Source organism: Hippoglossus stenolepis, chromosome 11 (assembly GCF_022539355.2).
Source record: "Hippoglossus stenolepis isolate QCI-W04-F060 chromosome 11, HSTE1.2, whole genome shotgun sequence".
Lineage (NCBI taxonomy): Eukaryota > Metazoa > Chordata > Actinopteri > Pleuronectiformes > Pleuronectidae > Hippoglossus > Hippoglossus stenolepis.
Window position 1 is genome coordinate 14,234,928 of NC_061493.1, and position 21,873 is coordinate 14,256,800.

The window sequence follows — 21,873 nt, forward strand, 5'->3', positions numbered from 1 at the left end:
AACCCGATGCTCCTCCTCTCTCTGAACTGAGCCAACTCCTTCTTCTCTTTCCACCGCTTTTCCTGTGGCCGGAGCCTTTTTGTTGTGTCGGCGGAAAACAACATGGCAGACCTCTCTGTCCAATCCGACGGAGGAAGCGGCGGGATCGTGGTAATTCAATTCATTAAGCAGAGGAAATGTGCTGCACATGTGTCCAACTGCGCAGACAGAAGTTTACTTGTTGGTGGAGGCGCAGGGGTTTTTCTTTTTGGCTGCGCAACTTTACGCACCGTGTGGATGCTCTGGATTTGGGGTCTCGTGCGTGCGGTGCAGCCAATAAACCTGCTGTTCTGCCACTTTTGCGCAATGAAAGAACACAGTTTGATGTGATGTCTGCATCTATTCCCTCTCAGATTAGCGATGACTGGCCAGGCTACAGTTTAGACCTCTTCAGCTATCCGGCTCACTACTCCGGAGATTTAGACTGTGTCATCATTCCACATGGCGTCATTATGGACAGGTACAACCCACGCTACACTGAACAAGAATCTTTACTAACCGAACGAAACCCTGCCTCTGCTTTCCAGATGTTTCTGCTTTTAGTTTTTGGGCGCATCCGAGAGGTTGTGAGCAGATTTATGGGATGTTAAGTGTTCCAGACTCGATGGTGTGGTTTAAACCCTCATAACTGTGGTTTTCCTCTGTAAAACTATAAACATCACTGCAAAGCTTTATCAACCCCACAATACAAACCACATCTCACACACAGATGATTATAAAACATTATGAGTGCTCTGACACACTGTCCCATGTAATGAATGTAATTATGATAGTAGAACATTTATAGAAATTATCGTGTAAATCAGATTCACTCATGATCTCTATCAAATTACTCAGTGAAAGACAATATTGAAATTCAATCAAGTGCAATACAGGGCTTGGTGTCAACACTGGAATATATAATACTGTTGATATTCATACTATAGTGACCTGTCACGATCTGACAGATGTTTGTAAAATCACATATGATCAAATCCAATACACTGAGCTGTTTCTCAATAAATTTTCTGATCATTTGATATTGATAAGTGTCACGATAAATGTCACATCACAGAAGATTGTGATTTTAAACTCTACTTTATGAGAAAATAATGAGAAACACTTATAAAACAGTAATACCTCCTCACTCTGCTTACACAATGCACCAGAATTTTATCGATATAAATTGAACCTTTGTTATATTGCTATTGATGAAATAATAGTAATGACTAGAAAATTCCTCCCTAGAAATTTTGAATGTGTGCAGCGTGCTTCCTGCCGGGTCCAGAGACTGTTTCAGTTTGAGAGAGAGAGAGAGAGAGAGAGACACACAGACTAGCTGGTTTAAGAGAGAGAGAGAGAGAGAGAATGTGATACTGAGCGTACTGGAAGTGGAATTTTGCCATTCCTCAGCTATTTTTAGTAAAGTAAAAATGAAAATAAAAATAGTAGAAACCAGCATTGTTCACCAAACTTCATTGAAATGTGTGTAAGTGAGTATTTTTGAGATGCCATGTGTAACTTACATATAATCAGACAAACAACACACAGGAGTGACAACATTTAATGTCCTGGACGGACCGAGCCCAGTTAAAAGATGACATTTCTTATTTCTCCTTGTTCACAGGACAGAACGCCTCGCTCGAAACATCATGGACGACCTGGGAGACCATGACACCGTGGTGCTGTGTGTGCTCAAAGGAGGCTACCAGTTCTGTGCTGACCTAGTGAACAGGATCACGGCTCTCAGCCGCAACTCCAATCGAACAATCCCAATGAGGGTCCACTTCATCCGACTCAAGAGCTACCTGGTGAGCACTCAGTCACTGTAGCTGCTTTCATACATGCACTGAACTCTGGACAATCTCCTGGAATTATCTGGAGTGGCTGTATGTGAGAATGTTAATGTCTGCGTCATGTAGCTCCAGATATTCTCAAAAAGTTCACGTCTGAAAATGGCTCATAAGTCCCATGACTTGGTCAGAAGATGTGCGACTTATATTTTATACAAAATAATGATAGCGCTTTCTTTGTGTTACTTTGCCCCACATTTGCAGTCACGGTGTGGCCAACGCAGCCACAGCCAAGGAGAAAAGTACCACAGACTTTGAAATGTGCACCCTATCAATAGTATCTGATTATCATGTGCCTGTATAATACACTTTGACCTGAATCCTGAAATTTTCCAACGTTTTTGATCTTTTTGAAAAGTAAATAATGAAGTTTCATCAAATACTGAGCTTTACATCTGGAGGAGATGATGTTTTTATATAGGAAACACTTAGACATTAAGGAGAAAATTAACATGTTTCTCTTGGATCGTTGTTTTCACAGAATGACCAGTCGACAGAGGATCTTCAAATAGTTGGAGCAGAGGACTTGTCTTTTTTAGCTGGAAAGGTAATAATCTTCTTATCTGCATCACTGGGAACCTCTCCTTAAATAAACAACAACACATAGTCCAATAAAACATCATAATGAGCTTCTTTACATTAAAACAAACACACACACATAAATGGCTCAGAGATGGAGGGTACAGATAGATGGCGACCTCAAGAGGGCAGCCTTCCCTCTGATCTGCCAGCCCCCCTCTCAACGCTGATGACATGGTTCTGTGCTTCCTCAGAGGAACTCAAAGACAGTTCCTGACGAACCCAGCGGTGATCAGATACCAAACGTCCTCATATAATTGTTTATAACTTCTCAAACTTTATCTCAGTGGAGGCAAATTGTAAAATCAGTTTAAATGGTAGGATATACTGAGTTACTGTAGTTGTTACAGGCTCACTGCTCAACTGCTTGTCTTGATATCATCAAATCAAAATCGGTGCCTCACTGAACTGAAACGTTTGTGCATGTGAGCTGGATATTACCTCTGATAGAGCTGTCAGACATGTACACTGTGTAAAATTGTATTTTAGATGTAGACCTTTATTTGGAAATTGCACAAACCTGTGAATATTATTCCCCTAAACATGCCTGTTTTTTATTTTATCAAGATCTATGAATTATTCTCTGAGAAACCAAAAGAAAGTAGAAAGTAGAAAAAAACCCTATGTCGCAATGTTAAAGAAAGTGGAAATAAGAAATCCTGGCTCCGCCCCTCAGATCTGCACCAAACGGTAATGGGGTTCTTCCTTGGGTCATGCCCCGCCCCTCCCTAAAATTCTATCCCAAGCAAACAACCAAGCAAATAATATAATAAATAAACGACAAAAACACAACCTCCCTGGCTTGAAAAAGTGTTAGAATAGGGAGTTGTTTATTTGCACATTCTGTAAACAACAACACCCTTATAGTACATGTTCTTCTGAGCATGACTGTCACATACAACTGGGCGAGCAGTTTTCACATAAGATGAGATTTGTCCTGTGTCTTCATCAAATGAAGACATTAAAATATTATGCAAAACTGCATCAGTGAGAGTGTGTGTATTTGCAGCTTGTTTGCCAAGTGTGCAGTTTTCCCCTCTCCACACATCTGTGTGTACGTGCATTTATGATTGTGTTTATGTGTGCGCACTGGGATGAATTACTACTACAGGAGCCATAAGTCAGTGAGTGTATTTCTAGGTAATATAAATCAGCAGAAGATACACACACACACGTACACACAAAGTGCTTAATCAAACACACACTCACATTCACACAGTAATACGCCCTGTAGCCAGGCGTGGCATAGATGCCTGAAACATGAATAGGATATGAGGCAGGGAGCTTGAGTCATTTTCCACTCAGTATTTGACGTGATCGTGTGAAATCCCCGAGCTCCCTGTGATGTACAACTAAATTTAGCCGTCTGTTAGTAACCGAATGCTGCAATGTTTTTCTGGAAGAAGTGAATTTATTGGTGTGACAAGGAATATATTTAGTTCATGTTACGCATTTGCCTCCCTGCTGTGTAGTCAGACAGTGGCTTTCTCTTTCTAGGACTTTAATTTACCAGTACCGCACCCGTCAGGCTTGAGTATAACCTTTGACATCACCAGCAACGTCGTCACAGGGCTGTATCTCAATTAAAAAAAACTTATCTCTACCATGGTAACAGCAAGTTTACAGTTTAAACTAGAATACCACTCAGTAGAGAGAATACCTCCGCCAAGGCCCAACAGGCGCCCCAAATTTCATACTCTCATAGATTTCAGCTTCTTAAATGTGAAAATGGAAGATTGGAAAACAGTGAACATGTTAAACGCCCTGTCACACAATGTTAAAGAAAGTAAAAGAAAATTCCTGGATCCAAATCCGCACCAAAATTTAATCGGGTCTTCTCTATCCTTCCATCTATTTTGTGGAAATTAGTGGAGCTATTTGTATCAACAAACAAACGAGTGAAAACAAAACCTCGTTGGCCGAGGTAATTAGGTGGAGGAATCTGTGTCGGTTTAGTTTCTCGAAATGAGCTCATCCCAAAAAAAAAAAAAAAACAGCACTTCCTTGAAGTCCTTAGAAAAACATCCAGGAAGTTTGAAGTTGAGCGGTTGTCAAGGAAATAAAAACCCAGACAGACCGAGCTTCAGTGTTTCCTGCCCTCTTAATAAATGTGTGTGAATAATTGGGACTTAACAAAAGCATGACCGCACGCTTGGATGAATCCATTGTTTGAAAAGTAGAGTAAACTCCATACAGTTACATACAAGTGAGTATATCACCACCCGTCTACCCTGAAGTGGAGCGCAGATTACGACTCCTCGTATAAATAGTGCCCAGTTGTCTCCTGTTGATTAGACAAACATTTGCAGAATCTCAGCTATTCCGGTGTGACATTCGACGCGGGACTGAAGGAACACGGATTCCCAGTCTGGATGAGGCTGATGTTTTTATGTGCTTTTTTCACTTCCCTGCGTAATCACTGATATCACAAAATGTAATAAAAGCCTTACTGATAAAGCTCTTGCTATAATGAATATGGCTCAGTTGATAGCACATGTTTCCTCTTCCTCTCTTTATATTTCTCCAAAAATATGTTCTGTATTTTAAAAAATAGTTTGCACTTTTATCTTTACTTAAAGTGTATAGTGCGTTGCTGTTGACATCATGGACGATTGGACAAGTAGATTTTTTTTTATACTCACCTGTCCTTGTTATCTATAATATGTGTATTTGAAGTCTACAGACGACACTGAAGCTTTGTTATTTGTTTCTAACCAAGAATAACTTCTTTCTTCTCCTCTCTTCCCTCCCCAACACACTCTCATAAGAACGTACTGATTGTGGAGGTGAGTCAAACATGTTTTTTTCCTTCTCTATTTATCCTCTTCAACCAAATGGGCCCATTGTATTTCATGGCGTGGTTGCTTATCCAGGTCAAGGGGAGCAATTTAAAGTTAGTTTTTATTTTCTTCTTCCTCCTCTGGACTGGAGTTCAACATGAGGAAACTTTTTAATTGGCTGACCTATATTTGGGAAATGGTAGCGCTGTTTTTTTTGTAACAGTATCATGAACCTTCCTTGTTAGCGCAATCATTTAGTCCTGTCGTGGGAAGAGTTGCACTGAGGAGAAGTGGAATTAGTCAGGGAACAGTATGTTCTTGCGGACATCAAAAGATAGGTAGTTCTTCCTCGGCCCTCCCACCAAGGTTCAATAAAATCAGTTCAATGGTTTTTACGTTATCCTGCTAACAGAAAAATAGCAATTTAAACATAACGTCATTGGTGGATTATTATTACTTTACATCCGTCTTGATTGATTTAATCACGTGAGATCTGATCACTCAAACCACAGTCTGGAAACATTAGGCCACATTCTGTTTCGAGCATAGAGCATATCTCTATTGAAATGGTTAAGATGGTTAAGCTCCATACATAAGTCAAATAAATTCATTCGAACAACGCTGAAACTCAAAGGCAAAATAAAACCTAATTTTACGCTGTATCCATTCACTATTGAAAAATGTTAAGGAGCATCCACTCTCCATGTAGGGCAAGTTGACCTACATCTACACATCAAATGCTGACAAAGCAAACTTCTGTGGTTTCATTCCACCACAACATTCACTCTTCCCCAGTGCAAGAAGTCCGAGGCGCTTACTGTCAGTCATCAAATGTTGGTTTTAAATTCCCTTTTTTCGTCAGAGGTTGAGCTGTTTTTTTTAGAATTCTCATAAATGGTTATGTAATAAGTACAGTGTTATCAACTTCCTCCTTTTTTGCAGTTCAGTGTGAGGTGATTCAGTTTCTTGTCAACATTTGCTGCTTTCTCAATCCAGTTTCTCTATCTGTCCCTCACAGGCCATTGTAGGCACCGGAAAGACAATGAAAACTCTCCTGGAGCACGTTGGAGCCTTCAGGCCCAAATTGATCAAAGTCGCAGGGTAAGGCTGTGGCCGGGAAGACATCAAAAAAAAAGAAGAAAAAAAAAAAGGCAGCATAGTTTCTTGCTTTGTGAATCACTTGAATTTGCCCTCTGGTCTAGACAGAGCAAGAGAGACAAAGAGAGGAGAAGCCATGCGGGTCTTAGGTGCCGCTGTTTTAAAATTAATACGGCCTGTTGACACAAAGCACAACAGGTAGGAGAGGTTATCATATGATAATGTCTGCTTTTATTTTCCCCAGATTGCTTGTGAAGAGAATGCCCTTCAACTCAGCATGTCTCCCTGACTGTATGTACTTTACCAACCCTTTCATGTGTTTATGAGTCAGTTCCTTTTTCACATTTAAAAGCAATTGTTGCAGCTTGTTGGTCAATGAGTCAGTTGGCTTTGCAAGTACTTGCAATTAATGTCAGTCTTTGTCTATGATTTCAGATGTCGGCTTCGAGATTCCCAACCGCTTCGTGGTCGGCTATGCCTTAGACTACAATGAGTATTTTAGAGACCTCAATGTAAGTCGGTGCCTTTTTGACTCGAGACACCAGTGACTCTGTGAAGCTGCTTTCAGATATGGACCAGTGCAAATTGGGTCCAGACATTTCGCGGGAGTTTGTCTTTCACATATGAAGAACGCAGCAGGAGATTCTTCTTTTTCTTTTCATGTCTGTTGCATGTTAAAAACGTCTTCAACACGTCCACTCGCTCTTCATGAATTATCGGGACATTTTACTAGGGGGCTAATGGGGAAAGTTCTGGCTGGGACATTTGTTTTCTCACATACAGACCCTCCAAAAACTTTCAGGAAATTGCATGTCTGAAAGCAGCTTTTCAGAGGAAGAGCTCAAAATGAGTTTCTGAGAGCACTGAATGTCATTACATGCACCAACTTATTATGTGTTTTGTATTGAATGTTGTAGAATTTGCTCTTATTCTCCATTTTTTATGTTTCTTTCCACCTCAATTTGTAGCATATCTGCGTGATCAGCGAAAGTGGGAAGATGAAATATAAGATTTGAAGCAGGGGCCGTCAAGGAGGCGACTGTTACACAGATGTCATCTCACAGCAAGCCGGAACATTTTTCTTGGGATGCCATGCACTGGCAGCTGCTATTGTGACATCTGATCTTGAATAACCCTGTTTGTTGTTTTTTTAATACAACATTCCTTCTCTGTAATGTTTAACAGTTTTAACATAGACAACAAGATTTATCTTTAGCATCTTTTTTGTTTACAACCCTGATTCACATGTGAAATGTATATTTCTGCAGCACTGTGACTGTGTATCTCGGTGTTTTCAATGCAAATGCCATGTTAGTCTTACTTCTATTGGATGCAATCTTAAGAGTTTGATAATCTTGGTGAGTATGAATGTGAAAGTTTTTTAGGTCAGTCTGTGATGAGGTAAAACTGAGTGTAGCTTTCTTTCAAAACAAAAGGGAGTTGTTTTAAATAGGAAATCAGTGCTAGACTTTACAGTTTTCTTCACTTGTACATTTCATGCATCAACTACCTCCTTTTTTTTCAGTATTTGAGGTTTAACATAAAATAAAAAAATGTTAACATTTGGGAGTGCTTGCCTGATTTTTTTCTCTCTTACATCCTCTATCCACTCACAAAAATCATCTTCAAATTTTCGAAATTAAAGTGGTGGTATACAAAATAGAAGAGGGCTGTGTGTCATAATGAATGATTTGTTTTCATTTGAATAAATCTAATTAATGTATTTTATTGTATTGTGCTGTTTGGATTTTAAATTGATGATCATGTTGTTACAGAACACTGGCTTCTTCATACACTCCTTCATTGCCCTTCAGAAATGTAACTTTTTGTTTACTGGTTTGTCATCGTATCTTTCTGATTTTGAAGGCACATCCTGAAACATCAGCTTACCAGGGTCAGGTTGAAAGAAAGAAAATCTAGGTGACCGAAAATGAAACGATGAAAGGAACAAAGGGAAGTTTGCTGTCTTGAGCTCTTTGTACACACCTGACACATGACTGTGTGTCATTTGCCCCACAAAAGCAAAAAAAAAACATTTTTCTCTCTTGGCTCAGGGATCTGCTGGGGATCACAGTGACTTGACTCTGTGACCTTTTGACAGAAGTTAGCTCACAGAATAATGTCTTGATGAGGTCCTCTGAAAGGATTGTTGAATTAGCATTTGGGTCAAAATGTGAGTTATCAAATCTGATGCCTAGGTAAATAGTTGTATGCTATTACTACATTTACATTGTAAAAAAATTCTGCATTCAAAATCTCACTTAAGTTATAGTAAAGAAGTAAAGGATCAATATGTGAACTATAAACGGTGAATTCCATATAATCTATTATACATATTATGTGCATTGCACTCACTGTCTCGTGTGTATATATTATATTCAGTTTTTATGTATTCATTCTTTAAATATTGTATAGTATTTATCTTCTATATTTACATCTTGTTTAGTGTGACATGTGCCTGAGACCATGCTGCTGTAATTTCCCAGGTTTGGAGAAGTACAGTCTGTCTGATTGTTATTACTAATAATACTGATTCATTTAAGTTACTTTTAACAATATTGGGTAGTTTGATTTTAAACATTACAGCATATTTTACAAGCTGATTGTGTGTTTCGTTTCATTTGTGTTATTTTCAGCCAGGAAAAGCTGTAATGTAGCACAAATTAACACAAACAAACAATCTACAAGTATCTGAAGTAGTACAGTGGTTAAATGTACTTGTGTTTTATAGCCACAATGGAGTCACTGGAAGTAGAACTGGCTGGACGGGACCAGCTTTGTGAAAGTCTCCTCCCTGAACTGACCTCTGCAACAAAAAGCTGCCGATCCCAAGAACAGGTGGCCCCTTATGTTGGGGAGGAATAAAGGGGACATGTGGCGGAGAGGGGAAGGAGGGGGGGGGGTGCTGAGAATATGAATGTATTTCAGTCTTTAGTTGCTTTAACGTGTCTTCATTCGAACGAGCCTCTGAGGATGGCAGCCCGATGAGAGCAGAGATTAGATGCTGTGTGGTATGTGTGAACTCACATTCCTCCTCCGCTGCCATCCACATGCCAGCTCTGCTCGACCTCCATTTGAACCAGGGACATGTGACGCCCCCACAGCTCCAGCCCTCTGTGTGCGTGTGTGTGTGTGCGTAAAACCAAAGCGCGTAAAACCAGCGCAGAACCACAGTTTCAAATCCCACCTGGTTCATCTGAGTGTTGAAAAACTCCCTGTTTCTTTTTTTTTAAAACTCCGCTGGAACGGTTTAAACAACGCCACCTTTTATCAGAGAGCGGAGGGTTTTCTTTTATAACCTCGCACCTGATTGGCCCCGTCAAATACAACGCCGCCTCTGATTGGCTGTCGGGGCGCCTGTTTTCCGAAGGTGGACTCCCAGAGAGAGTCGGGACGCTGGAAGCAGAAAAAAAAAAAAATTCCAGCTACCAAAACTGCACCATGCGCCAACCGTGAGTGAGTGGAGCCGCCACCGGGAACTACTCCGGACTCCTTTCCACCATGACACCGCCCCGGTTCATCGAAGCTCCCGTTTCACGTCCTCACTTTTAACTTTTATGGACGAACGTCTCCGCCGCCGCTCGCCCGAAGTGACGCTTCTCAACTACACAGGTAACTTTGTTTCAACTCCGCTAGCACGGATGCTAACCGCGGCGCTAGCAGCCTGTTGCCGCAGTTCGGTCGCAGCCTTTGCCCACTTTCCTGGCTTCACACGCGGCTTTGGAGAAGTATACACGACCCGAAGCGTCCCACATCGCCATTTTGACACCTTTTGTGTTTGGGATAACAACGGGGAAAGCCACTTTTGTCGGTCGGCTGGAGAACAACAGCTCGACACGCTCGGTCCCAGCCTCCGTTGACCATCGATCTCAAACAAGGGGCATTTAAATTCACCCCCTCCGACCCCGCACAACCAGGGCTTTGTGGTTAAAACACAACCCGTGTACCCCACTTAAGTGACCTGCACTCAACAACACAGGTTATACGGGGTCATTGGAACTTAATTTCAAAGATGAAGATCAATAAGACGAGGCATTAATGTCGCCCTGCCTCCCCTGTGCGGTCCACTTGTTGCCCGGTCATTCATTATGCAGTGTGTTGACTCGCCACGATGTTGTGCTCCGAGCTGATGACAACAAGCCCAAATAGTTGTTGCGTGAATAATGCGGTGATGATGCGGCGTGTCACACCAACGTGTCCCGAAACCTACTCGGTCATGTGTACACATTAGCGATCTCCAGTTAGGTGCGCACGGATTACACGTAAAGATTGGGATCCCTTCTTTTTTTATATATTTTTTTAAACCATCGTCCCCTCATGGGAAAAGCAAATGATTTCTTATTGAGGAATATAAATTGTTTTGTAGAGCATTGTTATTTCAGAAGGACACAAGGTAGAACATTCTAATACTGAAATGGTTATGATGATGATCCTATAGAAACTTTGTTTACTAACTTGTGCTATTACTCAGAATCAGCTGTTTTTTCCAGCCTCTGGGTTTTGCCACGACGAGGCACAACATCACCAGGTAGAAAATAGCATTAGATTGAGACTTGTTGCATAATGCTGTCCAAAATTAAAAGCGGATGGTCCACCATTATGAGCCCTCAACAACTGAAGTATTGAGTCATGTTTTTTGGCTGACCTTTGAGCAGTGGGAGATGTCAGATCTGAGCTGTTCATTCACAAATGTGACTGTAATTAAACAAAGCAACTTGTTGTAATCACGTCTCCCCCTCTTCTCTTGAACAGATGGAGTAAGACGACAAGCAGAAATGGAGATGTAAATTGGACGTCGAGGAACATTAATACACTTTTTCGCATCCTGCTGGAGCTGCATTTTTTTTCCGATGTGGTCGCTCACGGACAACAGGATTTTAAGTGAAGTTGAATGATGGCATCACGTTGGGTTAATTCTTTTGAAGATGATGAGAGACAACATGCGAGAGCTTCTTTCTGTGAGGTATACACAACTCCTTCAAACTCCAGACTTTGGCAATTGTCTCTGGTTTCAGTATCTCCCTTTTTTCAGTTTGGTGTCGGGGGAGTAATGTGTTTGACACCTTGACCCAGCTGTTTGTGCTTGTAACAGCTCTCGTTGACTTGTTTTTTGGCCTTCATCTCACTCAGTGCTTAATTATTTTGGTTGTTTTGATAATTATCACCATCAGATCTGTCACATGTTTGCCTGAGAGGGCTACTATTTCTTGTAAGGGCTAGGGTTGAATATTGTAGATCAAAAGATGGTCGCAGCGGAGCATTTAATTAGATTTGAAATTTTAATCAAATTCATCACTGGTGGAAGTGGGAGAAGACCATGATATTTAAGTAGTTCATTCAAGATCCGTTTTTTAGTTTTTAAGCTGTGACCCCTGTAATACCAGACAGGACACCATCTGCTCTGAGCCTGAGGCAGCATCCACACTAATTTTTCTATCAAATCCAAAACAGTCTCTTGTCTGTATCAGAAATGGTCTCCATCCATACTAACAAACCTCAAAATACACATCACATGACCATTTGTGTACACTGGTCATGCACATGCTGATGTAAACACGGAGCACACCGTTTACTGTGCAGTTGGTTGCTTAGTTGCAGGAAATTCTACAAAGGAGCAGCAATGGAAAAAACAAAGAGCAGGGATTTCTGTTTTGGACTGACAATGAGGTAGAACTGTTACTAAAAGTAAGGGTTTGCAACACTTTTTATTGTTTCCCATGTTGCGTTCATCTCCCGTAGTGGAGTCATGACTGATATAACTCAATCTGGAAGTAAACATAGAAGTCTGGACCATACTTTCCAAAAATCTCTGCTCAGTTTCTGCTTGAGTTTTCAAAGTGCAACGAATACCAGACGTAAATGTAGCAAAAGTGATGTATTTTAAAACTAAAACATATTAGTGTGGCTGTAGCCTGAATGGAAACCTTCATATTGTTGTAATCTTTGAAATTGAGGTGCAGTCATGTATAGAATGTGTAATTTCTCCTTTCATTTCCTCCGTGATCTTCAATGTAATAATCATTCCTCACTCAAGCTTCCCTGCCTCTGTGTGAATACTCTTTGAATGAGGACTGTAAAGCTCCTTAAGCTGTCACCTCTAGCAGGCTGCATGTACAGGAGTTCATTCCATTTTAGATCATAAGACAAAGCACTGGGCAGTAAAGGACCCCTTGGAAATCAACAAGATATCAGAGCAGTTAACCCATAACAGGCACAGTGTTATATGATTTCTCATTAATCTATTTGGAGTGTTTTTTTTTTTCATGGTCCAGCGCATGAAACAAACCTTTTCATAGAAAAAAAAACAAGCACAATTCTATTTAAACATGTAACAGTTAATTCTGCAAACAACACACGCTAGAGCTCATTTAGGAGATGAACTGCAGGACAGCATTTTTGCATTCCTGCCTTTTTCACTGTTACGGCTAAATATTGAAACTAAGACGATGGTTCCCATTAAAACCAGATGGAGACACTGTCTACACATGTTTAAATTATACTGTAGCAGAATTTCATTGTTGTTAATAAACTCAACAGGTCTCAGTATTTATTGTTAAATGTTGCTAAAAGACTTGAGTTTTCATCATCTGACACAAAAAAGAAGAATCTTTTAATATAATGCGTTAGGAACATGTTTAAATAATTGTGATAAAAGTGTTAGTATGGGGTGAGTAAAATCCTTGGTTAAGTGCAGTCAGTGGAAGTCCTTCTTTTAGCAGCGCTCCTCACAAGGCTACCACACAAACCAATTCATGTGCTAATTTTGAGCCGGAAACCCCTCCCCGGAGTCTCTGGTCCTGGGATTCTCTGGAAGCGATGACACTGTAGATTTAATGATTTAAGAATTGGATCTGATTGGATGTTACAAAATCTCTTTGGAACGTGTAATATGCACAAAGACAACTTGGAATGTTCTCGGTTGATGCAGATTGGTCAAAAGATGCGGATGATAAATGGGTGTGCCTTTATTGTTATTCAGAGATTGTGTGGCCCCTGTTGCTGTAAACAATCAGTAGGGATTATAAAAAGAGGCCGGATTACTGCCCCAGTCAGGCATTGTGAAGTACTTTAAGAGACCCTTAAGAGATCTCAAAGTAAACAGAACTTTTGCTGTATCACATACAATTTTATTTTTGAATATGGTTCTTATCTGTCTTCTGATTAATCACACGGTCCAGTAGATCATGCTTGTTTATATTGTGCTGGTGATAACTTAATTTAAATAATTGATTTTTCCTCCTTCAAGATTTTGGTGTTTGGGTTTTGCACACTGCAGTGTTTGTCTGCTTTGTCAACTGAATAGAGCGTGCTATTCAAACACTGCAGCTGAATCCCAATAGCGGACTTGGCTTATGTCTCCCTCCTCTACTTAGATTCCTCTGGTTAGATATAGAGTTCACAGCACAGATATTTAGGACTCTGTTTGTGGTAGGATTTTTTAAAAACCTAGGGTCTTAATTGTATCAAACTATAACATATGTTTGATTTGAAAGTCCTATGAGTACTCTTTTTTTTATTTATTTTTTATCGAGATTCATAATATCTGCATTTCAGCTTTTTATACTCCAGTAGAACAACAGAAATGAGAGTAACGTTATTGTATTATTGATGATGACGCATGACCCATACTTGGCACTGTAGGGGGGCTATTGACAAACAGATCCCCCCCATGTTCCCACAATCGTCATTAATGCTCAGCGTTTATCTCATTTAGACTGGCTGTCTTTTACAGAACCATACACGCAGGCATCATATGGCTAACTGATGGCAATCGGAAGGGAAAATTGACCTTCAATTGGATAGAAGAAGCCTGCTACTTCCTGTTGCCTTATGGTCTTGTCTGCAGTTACTCATGGGAGAACACAAGATGGGAGAGAGATGTGATTCAGTTTGCCCTTGTTTCTGTGCAGTACTTAGTGGAGAGATCCATGTCACCCAAGGTGGAGAAGCATGTGACATTTTGTACGTCTTTTGCTGCACCTATCAGCTTGAACACAGAATCACTGAAGATGAATGAAGTTGAATGAGATACATAACTGAGCTGGCAGCTGTTCTTTTGTCCAAAAAACTGCAAACATTACAGGCAAATGATATGTTAGAAATGATACAGGCAAAAACAGTCTCATTGTTTTTAGCCATAAACATTTGAATATTATAATTTCAAGCAAATCTATTCACATATTTACAGTACATTGACAAAGTATGACGATCTTTGGCAAAGCTTTGTGAGAGAAATAACTTGAGAGTTGTGGTTTTGAAATCGGTCTCCTCAGGAAACCAAAGGCATCAGTGGTTTCATCCTATAGTTGTTGGATGTATCAGCAGTCCATTCTCATTACTGAATGCTGCTGAATAACAGCTGACACTAATGCTTTAAGAAGGCATATTTATATATACATATATTTTCCAGTTATTGACTGGACTGCCACAGAAAGTGAGCAAAACGTTTCATCATTTCAAAAGACACATTAATGGAAATCTGCATTGTTTAGTGTCTGTACGCACATAAACAAATGGTTAAAGACTTGCAAATGCACTGGAAAGCTGTGTTTCCATACTAGCCATGAGCATCTGCTCTTTCAGAGATACACTGAACTTGGGACATTTTCCTAAAATTTTCCGAAGGGGCTGTTTGAGAGAAAGCAAATGTTGCTCCTGACATTTTCCTGAACTTTTCCGGCCAGCCCCCTAGTAAAATGTCAAATTCACATCAAAGGAGTGGGCCGCGTGTTGATGTGTCTAACCCCTCACCTGAATGTTCCAGACATTTTCCTTTTGTAGCTGTGTCTAATCCTGAACATGGGAAAATGTCCTCACCCAAATTTTTGGAGTTCAGAATAGGGTTGTGCTGATAGACGATGATCTCAGTGAGCGAGGATGGCCAGAGCAAATAACAATAACCCAATGTCAAGACAATATTTGTCTTGTTTTCCAATTAATTCATAAAGTTAAGGTTATATTAACATTATTATTATTTGTACTATTCCATTAATATTCAATTTGATAGTTTAATGTTTGTATACCCCATACTCATGGGTGCACAGAGGAGATGGCAGCCCTAATATTTTGATGTCTAAGCCTGCTTTCTTTTCTTGTTAACAAGAGAGAGAACGATAGAGCGCTGCAACCCATGAAACACCTGTTTCTACAAACTCCCTCCCCCCACTCCCAGAGAGAGAAACACAATTTCTGTGGAGAAATGAACACTAGTGTCTTTATTAGGTCTCTGTTTAAAGTATTCCCACACATTTGATGGTTGGGATTTTCTAGGATGAAGTCTCGTCTTCAGTATGAGTGGCAGCCGTCATAATTGGGTATGAACATAAACAATGCAAGGAATTCCACACATCCAAATGTGTCGATGCATCCAGCCCTACAAAAGACTGTACTGTGTCCCATCTGTATGTTACTACTCAGAAGTGTGGCATGCACAAAACACAGTGTGTCTACATAGAGTAATGATAATCTTAACCTTGTCGTGCACTACAAGGCGGAAACGCCCATTGCTCACCAGTGGCCATCTGTATCATTAACTCAGGCTTTTCACAGTTAAGTGCTTGGTTTGTATGGGATGTGGTGTAGAATTTGGCAGCCCACAGAGAATTAGGTTTCTTCACATTTTCAGGCTGTGTACTTGTCTGACGTTCTTAGAGCTGATGTCATGTGGTGCTTGTAATGTGTCATTTGGTGATGTCAGCAGAGTTTTTAAAAACATACAGACCATGCAGTGTGGTTTCATAGTAGTTGTTAAAATGAGCACGGGGGAAATCCTAGTTTCTTTTTCGGTGTGTTGCAAGACTGCAGACACCAGGCTTTGTGGTGTGTAAACAGCTGTGCACGTACAGTGCTGCCCCTAAAATTTCTGATGTTAGTGGGTGGCAATGTTTGACCTTCCCACTAATCTCTGTGGTCATGGAACCAATGATGTAGCTTTACCTCACAATGTCTCTGAAAATGACCACATGTTCACCGATACAAACAATGATTCATTTGTTAAGCAAGGAACAAAACTAAGCTGCTTTCCATGCTTGTTTTATCCTCATGCATAATATATAACATTTATTTGAACTAAATTAAGAGTTGAGATTGATTCTGGATTAATCACATTGCTCTACAGTAAAACACATGTCCGATAATGTCTCACAAAAATGTCCATAGCTACCCGGGGCTGGCACCTTTAGTAATGGTGAATGGTAGCCGTGCACAAGAAGCAGCAGAACATATTTGAAAGAATTAAAGAAACCCACCTTAGTTAGAGTTTTACTGGTGCAAGTAATTATTCATTCATTTATTATTTGGTAATGTACTGAAAGGACAAAGCTTATAGATCCCAGGAAAAGACTAAAACATAAGACAAAATGGTTCTTGAATATGTAATTTTTCTTCCTTCGGGATTATATAAACAACTGGTGGGAATAAACTGTACATTTTTTGGGACTATTTTCTGCTGTGGATTCAGACACATTTGGTGCTCTTGTGGATATTTATGGAAGCAGGATGATGTGTGGGGGAACTTCCTAAAATACATTACGATGCATGTGTTCATCATGATTAAGAGACATTTCAACACTGGGGCTCAGTATGTATGGTATGGCCGTGAGCCACCCTGAACACAACCGATTTTGTCTGATCTCGGAAGCTATTTTATTAAGAGGGAAAAAAAACAGGAGGGCAAATGCGGGTCTGGAATTTATTGTCCTGGAATGTCACAGAAGTATTAGCTATGCATGTGGCAATGATAACACTTCTTGGCATGTGTCTGTCAGGAGGTCCACACCCACGTCTGTTGTCCAGATCTAAAGATCAGAGGCTGGGAAACTGCTCCGTGCACTGGCTGCTAAATCAGATCCAGTAGCCTGGGATTGGCTTTCCCTGGAGCCATGAGGAGAGCAATGCAGGCATTTCAAACATCCAGTTCATCTATTGTAATATCACCACAAGCGCTTCTCCGGGTAAAGATTTGCATGTTGACTCGAAGGCAGAGGGCTCATACAGATGCGGACTTCAACATGGAAGTGCTGCTATCAGAGAACAGCCAGAGCTTGGTTATACACACTATAACCTGTTTTGCTAGTTTCATCAAAATACATGCGTGTCAGCTGCACCTGCAGCTCAGTTTCCCAGCAAGCCAAAGTAGGACTGTGGGTCCTTATTCTCTACACTAAGCCCACAAAACTCCGTATGTGTTACTCAGCTTAGGTTGCCACTTAATATATGTTAAGATTCAAGTTGTTTATGTTATTGCTTCTTTCAAAAACGTATGGCTGAAAAGCGGAGAAACTAGGTTGCTAAAAAGCAGCAGAATATTCAGCAAACACACAGTGAAACATGCTTTAACTTGGTACATACCCCCAGGGCACACAATGTATTTCAAAAAGGAAGTGACTAAAAGGCTGAATGTTCATACTGTGAAATGCTCTGAACAATCGAATGGGGTGGTGGTGGTGGTGGTTTTTAAAGTCTCTGAACAAAATGCTGCTCAGGATAGTTTTTTAAAAAAAAATAGTTTGGCTCATTCACAACTCCCTGCAACAGCTGGATCAAGTGAGTAGGCTGTTACAATTTGTTTCTTTTTTATTTTAAACAAACCGAGTCAGATATGCAGAGTTTTCACTCCCTTGACTGGAAAAACCTTGTTATCTTAGTCTATTAGTGGTTGTGACATGGTGCAGTTAATTAACTCAGATTTTCTGACATTTTACTCAATATATGTGCCCAGGCAGTGATAGCGCAAATGCATGCTCATCAAATTCCTCACATTGTGGGGGGAAAGTCTATGCTTCGGGGGAGGGGCTGGAGGTTGGGGGTGGTTGTTTGAGACAAGGGAAGGAAACAAAATATTTTTTTAGTGTGGAAATACAAAACTGTATAAAAGAGGTCTTCCTGAAGTTGGTACTGGTACAGGGAATACTATACGGTGAGATCTGAGTAAAGGGGGGGTTGCTGCACACATGACACCACAAAGGTGTGAGGCTATAAATAGCCAGTAAACACAAGAGTGGGTTTCCAAAGCCCTGTAGCCTGACATGCTCTTCTCTCCAGCTGTGAAAATAAGATACCACAACTCAGATGTAAACAGTGGACAGCCAGTAATGGTTTTTTTAAAAAGCAAATTTTCCTCTACAGCAATCATTAACACTTTTTATGTGCAGTTACTCCTCTAAAAAGGTTAATTTGTGGTATTCATAAATTGGTGTAGTTTTTAGTGACATTGTTTTTGGTGTATCATCTGTTTTTCTAATTTTTTTTATTCCATGCTACATCTTTAAATGGACAAATCTGTCTTTGTGTAAATGTTTCGATTTTCTTGACATCTATTCATCCGATAAACTGATGGCCAATGGACTTTTTTAATAGAGCAATTTATATAGCACATTTCTGTCCATAATGACCACTCAGTCTTTTACACTATGAGTCAAATTAAACCATTCCACCACATCACATTTATACAGTGTTTTTATACTTCGTTTTATATATAGTGCTTGTGCATGACTCATACATCCCACTCATACACTGACGGCACAGCACAGATGATGTCACTGATGACATCGTCAAAGGTCACCCTCCAGCTTGACGTTGTTGTGCTGTGTATCAAAGTCAAATACAGACCACTTAAATTAAAAGTCTTCCTTCGTCTTTCTTTTTTTTTGCAGAATGACTGTCCAGACTGGAGAAACATGGCAGATTCTCCTGCAGCACCAAACCCAACCGAGGAGGAGCCATTCTCATGGCCGAGACCTAAAACTGTGCGTTTACGTCGCACCTCCCAAGGCTTCGGCTTCACCCTGCGGCACTTCATTGTTTACCCTCCGGAGTCGACCATGCACTGCTTCCCGGTAAATTTCATTTGAGTTTCATACACCTGAGTATTGTTTGCTTGTCGTGTAAGATAACACTGAGTCAACAAAAAGCCTGATGCCTAATTTCTCTGACCACAAGCAGCAAAGTCACTTGAGTGTTTGTGTTTTTGTTTTTTGTGAACAGGAAGAAGATTATGGCTGCAGAGGTAAGCAGACAAACTTTGCTTTTCTTCTTCCTGCCTGCACTTCAACGCTGCTGAGTCAGAGCAGTGCCTCTGACTTCTAATTACTCTTAATCCAGCCACTCTTTTGGTTCTTTTTGCTTCCTTATGCAATGAAAACAATGTAGCGCCTGTGTGTCACTGACCTTTGTGGAGGCATGAAAGGTTTGGTTAGCACCACCTGTTTCTGTCCTGCACTGACCCTCTACTCCATATTGTTTCACTTTGTTGCTCATGCTGGTTTTCAGTCTCATCATAGAAAGGCTGTCAGAAAGAGATGGCCTCAACGTTTTACTGGGTTGTTTGGGTCTGACCCTATTTCCCCTTGTTAGCCTCAATGCTTGCTGTTCTGTTTTTCTCACTTAATAAGGTAGACACCACATGAAGTTAATGCTGATTTGTTTAAAAACAAAGTGATGGTAATGTATTGGGTTAGTATTGTATCCCTGTGACTTAAGTAAAGTTTTTGTCATTTATTTATTTTAAACACAAGCAAAGCTGTGTTTCTTAAAATCTTTTAAAGATCCTGTGGGTAGAAGTAAAGTTAGTTGATTTATCATTATGAGGTAAATGTTGAGTGCACACTGTGATGGCCTATGAATAATGATAACATTGATTTCAATAGGCAATTCTGATCTGCCACAGGGCATTAAATTAGCAGAAAAGAGCTTGATTTAATTTTCGATTTACAGCATAAAGGATGTGCGTCCACCACTGCACAGCCAAAACAGAAAGAGGCTTGTGCTTTTGTTTTCCCCAGTAACTCAGTAGCTTCCGCCAGCCACTGAATATGGTGGACGATGGAACAACCAAAGAAAGTTTGGAAACTATTTGGCAAAAGAAAAAGGCCCCTTTGTTGGAGGAGGCAAAGTAGGTTAAGACAGAGCGTGAGAAACCAAGGTAAAACAAGAGTGAACCTCGGACAGCCTTTCACTTGACGGAGAGAGCTGCTCTGTAGTCTAGTGACATGTCTTATGCCAAAACATCATAATTTGACTGTTTTTGTCTTGCAAGGCTTCACTCGTATGCAAGAAAGTATACAAAAGCATGATCCAAACTTGATAAACATTAGTTGCCAGACCGACGAAAACCAGAAGATGGGAAATGTCCGCACACCAGTTAATGTTCCCACAAAAGACAACACAACAGTCAGCCTAGCTCAAGTATGTATAACTCATATAACTCATAACTGTAAGACACATTGTGAAGTATAGGCGCAGTTTTTTTAGTTTGTCATTTGCCCGTATAAAGAGTAAAACCATATTTGCCACCTATAATAATCCCATCTCTTCATTCATAGATTCATTTTTTATTTGCATCAAATTCATTTAATAGAAGACAAAATCTATGGTCTGTGTTTTTTGTTTTTTTGTAGAAAACTATTGTTTAAATAGATGAAAAAATTTAAAATATATAACTGAACCTATCCTTTTCAACAACAATTATGTAGCAAAATTGCATTAACTAAAAGTTTTAGATTTTATTTCATGGTATTGCACAATATTGGTGTTATATAAACATATATATTGGTTCATGAATTGTTTTGTGCAGCTGATCATGTAGTATGACGTGGAGACAACATTCATTAGGAAGCAGAATGCACGGTCACATGGTCATCTGCACATACCCTCGACACGCGCATGAATTAACTTGCAGTCCTTCACTAATGATAATTGTTGCTCTGATCAAATTAAAATCCTGAATGGCCTGTATGTGATGTATTTACACAATGAATCATGTAGACCTGCACAGACACACACACACACACAAACAGGCAGTTAAAAATCACTGCATAAACATAGCTCTTTTTCCATATAGAGACTTCTACAAAAATCAGATGACTTGTGTTTTCTACAGCATTAGTTCATAACCACAGAATAAAATGATATTATCAAGTCTCTGTTCCGGATTTGAACAGTTTCTATGACCCCCTCTGTGATGTCTGCACCAACAGGGAAATGCTGGAAAGCATACTCAGGCTCCTTGTTAATGTTCAAACTTCAAATGAAATTATAGAGGAGCCAGCTCCCAGTCAGGATTTATGCGCCAAACAAAAACCACTTTGGAAGACCTCGAGCTTTTAGTGTGGAGCTTTGGACTGAGTTGGCAAAGAGAATATTAAAGAATCCTGGGATTTGCATGAACAGTGTTGCACAATATATTGGTACTCAAAGTACTGCAATACCCTTCTGTTTAATGCTGAGTGACACTACATTTTATCAGTATTGTTCCTATGAGTTGCATAGATGTGTGCAGTGTCTGTGCACAGTTCTCTACTTTTACTACTTGCGGGCATAATGGGCGTGCCAACCGTCTTTAGCTCTCGTGATGACCGAACAATGGCTGCAAACACAAGTGCTAATGCAGACAGTCTATGGCTTGTCGGAAAAGATATTACCTGAAGTAAAATGTGGCTGAGAGAGCTTACACGTTCAACCTGGAAAAACATCTCGCAGACAAACAAGATTGTTAATGTGATAGATAATTTAATCATGCTAAAGTCAAACTAATTTAAGACAGGAGA

General features: G+C 40.1%; 2 protein-coding genes across 3 annotated transcripts in view; both read left to right on the forward strand.

Moving 5' to 3' along the window:
• Nucleotides 1–7,893, forward strand: prtfdc1b (phosphoribosyl transferase domain containing 1b). The gene is made up of 9 exons (XM_035169399.2): nucleotides 1–150; nucleotides 393–499; nucleotides 1,646–1,829; nucleotides 2,353–2,418; nucleotides 5,219–5,236; nucleotides 6,249–6,331; nucleotides 6,573–6,619; nucleotides 6,764–6,840; nucleotides 7,297–7,893. The coding sequence occupies exons 1-9, from the start codon at nucleotides 103–105 to the stop codon at nucleotides 7,342–7,344; spliced, it is 678 nt and encodes a 225-aa protein (XP_035025290.1). The 5' UTR covers nucleotides 1–102; the 3' UTR covers nucleotides 7,345–7,893.
• A 1,831-nt stretch (nucleotides 7,894–9,724) lies between these two features.
• arhgap21b (Rho GTPase activating protein 21b) overlaps nucleotides 9,725–21,873 on the forward strand; it is a 37,212-nt gene continuing 25,063 nt past the window's right edge. For both annotated transcript variants that reach the window (XM_035170105.2, XM_035170106.2), the window contains exons 1-4: nucleotides 9,725–9,940; nucleotides 11,081–11,291; nucleotides 18,982–19,164; nucleotides 19,313–19,334. In XM_035170105.2, coding sequence (XP_035025996.1) covers nucleotides 11,220–11,291; nucleotides 18,982–19,164; nucleotides 19,313–19,334 — 277 coding nt within the window. In that variant the 5' untranslated portion in view covers nucleotides 9,725–9,940; nucleotides 11,081–11,219. The remainder of the gene's footprint in view (nucleotides 9,941–11,080; nucleotides 11,292–18,981; nucleotides 19,165–19,312; nucleotides 19,335–21,873) is intronic.

Coding starts and splice junctions, on each gene's coding strand:
- prtfdc1b (XM_035169399.2), top strand. CDS start 103: ATGGCAGACCTCTCTGTCCAATCCGACGGAGGAAGCGGCGGGATCGTG. Junction 6,620..6,763: donor CTCAGCATGTCTCCCTGACT/GTATGTACTTTA, acceptor CTATGATTTCAG/ATGTCGGCTTCGAGATTCCC. Junction 6,841..7,296: donor AGTATTTTAGAGACCTCAAT/GTAAGTCGGTGC, acceptor CTCAATTTGTAG/CATATCTGCGTGATCAGCGA.